We start from the raw sequence: 11126 nt of genomic DNA on the forward strand, positions 1-11126 counted from the left end.
TTTTAAAGGTTCTTTAAAGAACCATGTATCAGGTTGTTCATTAAAGGTCAAGAAGGGTTCACCTGATCTGCAAAATAATTTGCAGGCAGAATTAAGTTTGAAGTGCTGTGTTCAAAGCCAGACCTAGATCATCAAGTTTTCCCTTGGGGCACGCAAGCTGCCACTTGATTTGCTCGCCATTTTGGTGGTCTGTTAATTTTTTTATGTTACAGTAGGTTCCATGAGGGCTATGGAGCCGGCAGCATGCTAACTGTGGTGTTGGATACACGTTGCCACTATAAACAAAGGGTTACATTATAGTGGTAAAAAACAAAACAATAGCAAGATTACACAACTTAAACAAGAACACATAAACATAACATAAACCCGACAGCCGCTGCAGTATCAGGTTTCCTTTTGTATACATGAACTTGAAGTGAACAAGTGAAGTGTCAAGAAATATGTGGACAGGGTCAAAATTGTGATCTGCAGTAGCACAATGATAAGATTGAAATCAGTTTTTTTTTCTCTGACACTGGTAAAGTTCCCACTGCGAGTCAAGACAGCTGTTTAGATTTTTTGTGTGCTGCAGACAGAAACACATACTTATAACATGAACCAAACTCATAATGGAGCCATATAACCTCCACAAATAAATTATGCATAAAATCTAACTAACTATGTCTTTTCCAAGAACATTGCTTTTCAGCCCATATCGTGGAATGGCACAGCAACTATATGTTTTGGTTTTAATTAAACTTTTTGTTGAATGATAAGCTAATATCATAACTTTATGACTTTATGTCTAACATCCACCAGCTCTGTGATGTCATCATGGAGGAGTGGAAGAAGATTCCAGTGAATTCCATGCTCAAGAGGGTTGAGGCAGTGCTAGATAATAATGGTGGTCACACAAAATACTGACACTTTGAGCACAATTTGGACATGTTCACTTGTGTTGCCAGCTATTTAGACATTAAAGGCTGTGTGTTACGTTATTTTCAGAGGGCAGTAATTCTATACTGCTATACAAGCTGTACACTGACTAAGTTATATCCAAGTTTCATTTCTATAGTGTTGTCCCCTGAAAAGATATAATAAAATATTTGCAGAAATGTGAGGGGTGTTCTCACTATTGTGAGATACTGTGTATATATATATATAATATCTCAGAAATCTCATTAACAAAATGAGTCATAGGATGGTGCATATCATCTTATTTTTGTACATCACTTCATCATTATATGTATAACAATGTCCAATTTTATGCTAATGAGATGATTGCAATGTGGCAGCAGCTACAGACCATGTCTGTGGTAGCATAAGTAACGTTCATAATGTTTAGACAGTGCAGTTACCAATATAACAGGTACATATGGCACATTGTGCAGTGCTAGCATGTAGAACAGAGAGAGCTTTACTCTGTACCAAAACGTCCACAACTGAAACAAAAATGTTCAGGTTTCCTTTAAAATGATCATGATTATGTGCCAAAAAAGGGATGTGGAGCTGTGAGACTGGTGGCCAAGCTGATGCTTGCACCACAAACAGCTTTACTCTTCAGCACTAGCTACCATTTAACAATAATTGTTGTCATGAATTGCCCATATAAGTTCCCAATTTGATGAACAGTTTCCTGTTCAAGCAAGACTATGTTTTTAATGTTGTCCTGCCATTTTGCTACAGTATATTACCAAATGTAATAGTATAGCATAATCAGTGTAGTGGGGGGAAGGGCGTTGGGCTGGGATGGCAGGCATGTGCGTCAGCATTTCTAATGTGCATAATTATGCGTAATTATAAACCTTCACATTCTTAATGAATATAAATGTTTAGCGATGCCCCTGTGTTATTTTTAGTACTTTCTAATTATACTAATTATTCATCAGTGGAATCTGAAAGATATGTTTGATAACTTATTATCTCACCATCTAAAACTGATCACGCTCTGATTAAATCTGCTAAACAAATTTCACAGTATAAACACATCTAAAAAAGTCCTTTTTTCTGAAACACTGAGTCAGTGTAGCAAAACAGCAAAACAAATTAGGTGGAGTTCTGAGACAAAACCACATGATAGCCCCATATCTCTTCTCAGTCAGAAGTAAGCATAGACACCTCAAGACCAAGTATGATGATGGTCTGACCACAGCTTAGCCACAGAGACCACAAATTATCCACAGACACAGAAACACCTCACAACCCACAGTAGAAAGTATGTGAGTATGTAATCAGCAGTGGCTCATAGTGCTCTTTCGGGGAGTCAATAGATACAAGAGTGTCATAGCTTCAGGGAGAGTGGGTCAGCACATTGATTCTATTGTTCTATTAATAACACTTCATTGTAGTCTATGGCTTCTACAGCTTGCCTGTTATTTACACACTAAATATGTTGCTTTAATGTGTATAATTAAGTGCATGTGTGTGTATGTGTGGGTATGTTTGTTTGTGTGTGTGTGTGTGTGTGTGTGTGTGTGTGTGTGTGTGTGTGTGTAGTGACTAATTAGTGGGCTCAGATACAGACTGACTTTGGCAGCACTCACAACTGAAAATGATCATGCTAACAAAGCCACTTATTTGATTTGTGGAACATTGACTCGACTCGTTTTTTTCAGATAAATGAATATCTCCCTTTTAAAAAATCCCTTACAAATGTATCAGCTCAATACACAAGATGAGCTTTCCTACTGCTGACCAACAAACAGCAACTAAAAGCAGATTATTTAAGGCATCAACAAATCCCAGAATAAGTCCCAGAAGAAAGATACATACAAATAACCTCACGCCATATGTAGACCCTTTCAGCGGGTTTAAGTCCGGGTCTCATTAAACATTGAATCAAACTCCATTGACAGCACTCAGCCCTGTCCACTGGGACCGCTACTGCTTGTCCTTCATCCGGTTAATCTTTAATCTGTCTCTCAGTGTATGACTCTTACTTCAGAAGCAGCACTTGCTGTCGGCCTGAGACCAAATGTGGGACAGAAAGTTTCACTGTGATGAGTGTTGAAATGAAAGTTGTCATGAAGAGGAGGCAGGATGATCAACTCTGGGCGCACACTAAAATGAAATCAGAATTTGGTGTATTTTTCCAGTTTAGTCTTCAATTTTCTGGAAAACTTTCTCTCTCTAAAACTTCTGACTGGCTCTTCTCGCCCTCCTCCACAGAGAGACTCGGTGTGTGATCTGAGACACTGAGCTGCACTTCTTTGTTTCTGTATTCCGCTCGTAAACAGTGATCGCTCCTACCTTGATGTCGCTGGAGGAGCGCCTCCGGCACTGGTTGGACGCTCCCGCCGTCTGGTTCATGTTTCAGCACCGTGGTCAGTTCCCGCGCGCCGCGCCGCCGTGGCCTGGCTGCTGTTGACTGGATGACAGCTCGACGCGCGCGCTGCAGCCCTCCTGCTCTCCCGCCTATGACATGCCCGCTCGCTCAGCCAATCGTGCCTCGCCCTACTGATGCGCCAGATGTGCGTTGATGTGCGCGGGATGAGACTCGTGGGGGGATCTCAGACTTGGCGATCCCCAGTTAAATGATTGGGATCTTCTACAGTCTTTAGAGCTGCACTCAAGCTTCAAACGCTGAACGCTGCCAGCCCCTCGCTTACAGGCTGACCCTCAGTCCGCACTTCATTAACTCATAGCAAGCGAGCATGGAGAGTTTGGGTCATTTAACTCTGAGTACATATACATATATATATATACATGTCCTACAAACCTGACACAGCCCTCCTTGTTTAGACTGTTTTATTCTGTTTTCTTCCATTTAAATAACACAAAAGGGATCCTTACACGTCATTTTATTCTAGAAGATCTAAAGCACTTACCAAATGATATGTTGCAGTTAACTGTTAGGGCTTCCATGTATAAATGCACAATACACAAAACACTACTAAGGCCAAATCCCATTTCTTCTTTATACCTCTACCCTTTGTTTTTCGAGTGTCACCCTAACCCCGTCGAGTGGTAGTGGTTGAAATCTTGCCCTATGAAATGGGACAACCACCACCACCCTGAAGTCAACTATTCACCAGCTTTTTTGCTTGAATTTTCCCATTCCACCTTAATGTGACAACTGTACAGTTTGAACCTTAAATGAATGTTGATATACAGAACCTCAGTAGTGAATATTGTCTTAAAAGATAAGGAACAAGTACGCTCAAACACAGACACGCAGTTACAGTACTGTCTGTGTAAGGTGTTGAACTGTACCTAACTGTAGCTAAATATTACTATACTGCCAACACCTCAATCTGAATGTAACCTTGAAGAGCCCATATTATGGAAAAACAACAATTTTAAATCATGTTTTCGAAATAAAAGAGTTTGATACAGTATGTAAATGTTTCAAAAAGTCAATCTATGGAAACTGAGCTGCACAAACAGGGCATTTTAAATTTGTTCTTTCTGTGATGTCACAAAAACCAACATATTTACATAAATCCACTTATTAAGCCTATAGCAGTTTAGCTCCGCCCATTCATGCTGAAGTTATAAGAAGTGTTTCAGTCCAAACTGCTTTTTGAAGGAAGTGCAATGCATGGCAGCCAATCAAAACAGAGACAATTTACATACCTCAGTCTTGAAAGCAGAGTAACAAAACAGCCTGTTTAATGGATAAAGAGAGGATGAGAAATGATTATGTAAAATTGAATTCTTGTTAATGAATTGTTGTTGGTGCATAAAAAACACAAATGTAATAAGTGGACCTCAGCGAAAGAACTGAAACGCAAGAAAATGTAGGAAATTCTAAGCTGTATGCTGTTACGAATAAAGAAATAAATTAATAAATGTCCAAAAAAGGGATGGGAACAACACTATGGCTCTAATTCTGTAGTGTGGTAGTTTGGTGTTGAAGTGACTGTCAGAAGTATAAAAATATGAGAGGAAAGAAAAAATGACAGCCACAGCCACAGTGCACACACACACACACACACACACACACACACACACACACACACACACACACACACACACACACACACACACGCACACACACACACACACACACACGCACACACACACACACACACACACATATTGGCATATGCACACTTCAAAACACATCAAGCTCTGCAGTGAACACAGACATGCATCTAATTCTGCGTCCATGCTGAAGTGCTGAAGAGTGCTAGTGCTTATGTAGCATTATTAGGCCCACAGAGAGAGAGAGAGAGAGAGAGAGAGAGAGAGAGAGAGAGAGAGAGAGAGAGAGAGAGAGAGAGAGAGAGAGAGAGAGAGAGAGAGAGAGAGATCATTACTCCGTAGGCTGAAGCATTAATATTAATCCAACCTGCAGGCTATTCTCCGTGGCTCAGAGGTCTTCTCTTTCAGCTTTTACTCTTGTTCAAAAACACTCTCTCTCTCTCTCTCTCTCTCTCTCTCCCTCACTTTTTGTGAGGATGTGCACACATGTGTGCATGTATGTGTTCATGCATTCATGAGCACTGACATTTCAGAACTAGAGCAGAATTGGTTTGATTATAAATAGGAAACATCTTCAGTGCATCCTGTTTCTTGCCTGGCTTCAGTGTTTCAGTGAGAGAGATATTCTACTCCTCTGCCATGTTTATGCGCACATAGAGTCCTAGCACTTGTGAATTAATGGGCTTCTGCATTCTGTTCAGGTGCCAAGGCTCTGCATCAATATGTGAATATTGCTATATTGAATGGCAGCAATTAAACTGCTGATTTCATCGATGATGATATTCTCTGGCCTGTAGCTCAGTGCTTAAGTTAAAACCAATGTCCCTTAGAAAGTGTATGGAAGTAAGCACACACACACGCACATACCCCACACACACTCACATACAAGACACAGAGTCATTTGTCATGTTACACAGGGTCATCCTCCTCCTGTACCATATTATAGCCCATACACAGTGAGCCTTCATGTTGCTGTGTGCTTCTGCTGGCTGTTTAGGTGAAGAGCTCTGCTACATGCCTGCAGTGTGTATTAGCGTGGGGGATGGTCAAAGTCATCATATGTATTATCTCCTGCCTGTGCTGCTATATGTAAGCAGTATTGGGTCCCGTTCACATATATCTGGACTTTTTTTCATCCATTTTCATATTCATCCATGCCATGAAGGTTTTTTTAAAAATATCCATCCACTTGAAAATGCAAAAACGTTCCATTCCACCTTAAATGGGACAACAGTTACATTCAGGTTGTCACGCTTGGCTTCTCCCACTCCCCCACGCTGCAGCCAGAGTCCTCACAAGAACCAGATAGTTTGACCATATTAGTCCAGTTTTATCAGTCCTGCACTGGTTACCAGTTAAATTTCACATTGATTATAAAATTCTATTACTGACTTATAAAGCTCTAAACGGACTCAGTACCTGAGTGAACTTCTCTCCTACTATCAACCATCAGGCCTACTTAGATCACAAGGTGCTGGCTTACTACTGGTACCTAGAATTAATAAAGTTAGGTCAGGGGGGAGAGCTTTCTCATACAAAGCTCCGGAATCAGACACACCCTTCTGAGTCTTGTTTCCTCTCAAGGTTTCTTCCTCTTTAGGGAGTTTTTCCTTGCCACCGTCGCCGCTGGCTTGCTCATGGGAGCCGGATTTTCTTTTCTTTTCTTTCTGTAATACTGATCTGTTCTGCAAAGCTGCTTTGTGACAACATCTGTTGTAAAAAGCATTATTATATAAGTAAATTTAGCTTTTGCTTGCTTGCTCTGTTGTGTTTTCTTCCCAGTAGTCCATGTGTTTTTTTGTTTTGGTTTCCACCATCCTGCCCCCTTGTTTCGCGACTCTGACCCTGATTGTTTCCACCTGTTTCCCACCTGTCCCTCGTTACCCTGGCGTGTATTTAAGCCATGTGTTTGCCCTGGTCTGTGCTGGTCTTTGTTTGGATGTTTGATTGTTTGGTCGCATTGTGTGTATTTGTGTGTATTGTGTGTATTGTGTGTATTTGTGTGTATTGTGTGTATTGTGTGTATTTGTGTGTATTGTGTGTATTGTATTCTCGTGGTGTTTGGTTCTTGTTTGAGGTTCTGTGGTCATTTTGTCATGTCTGTCCTCCGTGCTCTCCATATCGGCTATTTGATCCTGGACCGTTTTGACCATGACCCTGGATTTGCCCATAATAAATCTATATATATATATATATATATATATATATATATATATATATATATATATATATATATATTTGAAATGTTATTTTGAAAAGTTCTGTTATCAAAAATATTTGGATTCATATGGAGTTTAATTTAGTCTTTTAATTTAATATTAGAATACAAATAGTTACATTTACTAAGTTATATATTTTATAATATAATAATAGTTTTCCTCGAGTATTGGAAGAGGTGGAAAATATTTGACTAATTACCTTTTTACTCCATACATTTTAATTTAGACCTTAAACGTGCTCATTCTAAATCTCAAAGGCCAAGATGTTTGGCTTTTTTTTAAATGCATTTGAAATTATTGTGTTAGACATGATGTAACTCATCGATCAGCTTGTACTTCTTTCTCTCTCTCTCTCTCTCTCTCTCTCTCTCTCTCTCTCTCTCATTCACATTTAACAAGCTAAAGATTCTCTGCATTTACCACTCACATTATTTTAATTGTAAAATAAATCTGCCCACTAATATGATAATTTGCCTTTGTGCAAGAACTTGTGCCAATAATTAGTCAGCACAGCACACAAAACTGCATCACCCAAATATACACCAAACTTCCACTTTTGAGAAGGAGTCTGAGAAAGTACTCATATTCTAACTTCAGTACAGTCTCTCTGTATGTTTTCCACCCCTAAGCAGGGTTGTGTAATTACGGAATATGTAACACCGTTACATAATTAGGACACAAAAAAAGTACAGTAATCAGATCACAGGTATGACCTGAAAGCAGCATGAATACTAACAGAATTACATTCTAAAGCAAACTCATCAACTTTTACAGAAATTGGCTGTTTTAATGGTAAATATTCATATAGGTTGTTATTAGCTTTAATATTAGCTTTAAAGAGGTTTTAGTTTAGGGGGAAGAGGGAGGAAGATCTGCTGCCAGGAGAACTTCTGAAGTGCCTCACAACACAGCAGTTCACAGTTTTATTCAGCCAATATATAGAAATTTTATTAAAATTTTATTTATTTTTATTTAAGCATTTTATTAAAGTGTGTAAATGATCATTATTTGTAACTATGTTGATCAGCTCCAACCTGTTGTTGATGAGGGGGTCCTAAAATAAGATTTATACCAGATTGTTCTTTTGACATTGGCATGATAAACAGTTTTTTTTAATAAGGAAAATAAGGAAAGGTCTCAGAAGAGCAGCGTAGTTTTAACTATATTATGCTTAGTCCAGTGCACTGGATCATTCTACATTGATTTTGATCTAAGAGCTTTTAGTCTCAGGGCACCCTGTTTTTACTTTCTTTACTTTAATATAGTTATTTGGGTTAGGTTACAGTTAATTTTTTTTTACCAGGTAATCATTCATTTGTAACAGAACACTTTTTTATTTTAACACTGCCAGACCTGCCCCTGCTTACGGGTTTAGGCTACTACCTAATATAGTTTCATTCAGTGTGTGTTTTTGTGGAGGGCAGGTTTGTGCGTAGTGTGTGTTACTGTGTGTGTGGTGAGATTGTGTGTTGTTTGGCATCAGAATGCTCAGAGTCTCTCATCTGTCCTCTTCATCTCCATGTCCTCCTCTGCATTTGTGTGGTGATGTTTGAAGCGTGTCTGAGTCTCAGGCAGAGAGTGTAAAGGTTAAAGGTAAAGGTGCAGTGGGAAAGTCTATTGATCTTCCTCAGCTGAAATGCCAACCACACACACACACACACACACACACACACACATACACACACACATATACACTCAAACTCAACAACAAAAGCTTTAACATTGTAGACTGTCATATATCGTCACTGTCAGGACAAATCGCTCCATTTTTGTGTTATGTCTCCCCATTCTTATACCCCTACCACTGAACCAGCCTTACTTTCAACTGAAAAAGGAGGTGAGCAGTATTGTGATGAAAGACATGTCAGTTAGCACCTCGCTAATAATGTCTGAGAACAGCAAAATCACTAGCCTGGCTACTTAGTTGATAGCCAGCTAGCTATTTAAAATAACAGCCTGAGGCTTTAAAATTGTGTGTGTGTGTGTGTGATGTCTGCGGCCATTAAGATCTTCATTCATCAAAAATAATAATAAAGTAATTCTGTGATTGGTATAATAACTCAGGGCACTTTTTGATATTTGAGGACATTTAAATGTAAGTATCTTTGTACTTTAACTCTAAGGTGTGAATAACTGTACTCAAGTACACTACAGACAGTAATTTAAACGTGTTTCCTTGTACTGAACTGAAAACGTTAAGAAATATATTTAACCTAGAAGTCAATGGGCAGACACTTATACTATTTTAAATGTGTTTAAAGTCATGTGATGTATTCTTTTACAATTCTTTCACAGAGAAATTACTGCCCATGGAAATTGATTGCATGCTCTGTAATTATGATGAAATATCTACCGCTTAAGAAGTATCACCACTCTTTCCCTCCATAATTATCATTTCTTCTTAGAGTTTTTCTCCTTTTTAGTTCTGTATGTTCTTCAAAGCACATCTTGAACTATTTGTGATGTGATACTGGAACACTGTGCCTCTATTTCTTTTATATAACCCCAGTTCCATTGAAGTTGGGACGTTGTGTAAAACATAAATAAAAACAGAATACGATGATTTGTAAATCCTTTTTGACCTATATTCAATTGAATACACTACAAAGACAAGATATTTAATGTTCAAATGGATAAACTTTATTGTTTTTTGCAAATATTCACTCATTTTGAACTTGATGCCTGCAACACGTTCCAAAGAAGTTGGGACAGGGACATGTTTACCACTGTGTTACATCACCTTTCCTTTTAACAGCACTCAATAAGCGTTTGGGAACTGAGGACACTAATTGTTGAAGCTTTGTAGGTGGAATTCTTTCCCATTCTTGCTTGATGTACAACTTCAGTTGTTCAACAGTCCGGGGTCTCCGTCGTCGTATTTTGCACTTCATAATGTCCCACGCATTTTCAATGGGCAACAGGTCTGGACTGCAGGAAGGCCTCTTTTATGGTGAAGCCACGCTGTTGTAACGTGCAGAATGTGGCTTGGTATTTTGTTGCCCCTGTCCCAACTTCTTTGGAACGTGTTACAGGCATCAAATTCAAAATAAGTGAATATTTGCAAAAAACAATCTTTTTCAATCAAGTTTATCTGTTTGAACATTAAATATCTTGTCTTTGTCATGTATTCAGTTAAATATAGGTTGAAAAGGATTTGCAAATCTTTGTATTCCATTTTTATTTATTTTTTACACAACGTCCCAACTTCATTGGAATTGGGGTTTTATTTTCTGGAAGTCTAGATCATCTCTACTTCTATTTAACTACCTTGGTGTTTGTGAAAGCACTTTTGAGTATGTTTTACAGCTGTATGAAAGCATGATTATCTTGGAACGTGGAAACATTACAATGGAACAGTGTTTGAATCAACACTACACATGGTCACATAAAATGACCTCACATTTTTGCCCATTATATACAACTGTGCGGAGAAGACCCTAGACCTAGACCTAATATCTCCCATGACTACACCATTACAGATACACCACCATGCTTAACAGATGGCAAAAAGCATTTTGAGTTCACGGAATTCTTTGGCTTTCTCCAAACCTAAAGCATTCTGCATGTAGGCAGAAAGGGTGAAAGATGACTCATCATTCCATTCCATTGCTCAGGGGTCTAGGTGGCTTTGTACATCAGCCTTGGATACAAGCTGTTTCTAAATGGCAGTCCTGCTATAAATTCCAGTTCACAATACACACCTTTGCTGAAACTGGCTCTCAAAGGTGCCACCACAATTCTGCGGTAATGCAGTTCAGATTTGTGGTGTTTAGTGTTCTTCTGTGTTACAGAGATTCAACAAGCAGCCACTGCCTTTTCTTTGCAGACTCAAATTGTCTGTGGCATGATTTACCCCAATTTTCAAATTACCATTGAGATATTTAATAATTTTGCCATTTTGTGATGAATAAATTCTACACGTTGCCTCACATTGCTTTGGAAACTTATGATGTGTTTTTTTTTCTTTTTGTGTTTCTTTTATTTTGTCCTAAAAACAATGTC

At 38.7% G+C, this 11126-nt stretch overlaps 1 protein-coding gene across 1 annotated transcript in view; it reads right to left on the reverse strand.

Annotated features, from left to right (window-relative positions):
• The window catches only part of LOC108424305 (inactive dipeptidyl peptidase 10-like), a 62365-nt gene extending 58857 nt beyond the window's left edge, over nt 1-3508 (reverse strand). Inside the window, exon 1 of the mRNA XM_017692222.2 lies at nt 3229-3508. Within this exon, the coding sequence (XP_017547711.1) occupies nt 3229-3288 (60 nt within the window). The 5' untranslated portion in view covers nt 3289-3508. The remainder of the gene's footprint in view (nt 1-3228) is intronic.
• Nucleotides 3509-11126: the final 7618 nt, after the last annotated feature.

Source organism: Pygocentrus nattereri, chromosome 6 (genome assembly GCF_015220715.1).
Source record: "Pygocentrus nattereri isolate fPygNat1 chromosome 6, fPygNat1.pri, whole genome shotgun sequence".
Lineage (NCBI taxonomy): Eukaryota > Metazoa > Chordata > Actinopteri > Characiformes > Serrasalmidae > Pygocentrus > Pygocentrus nattereri.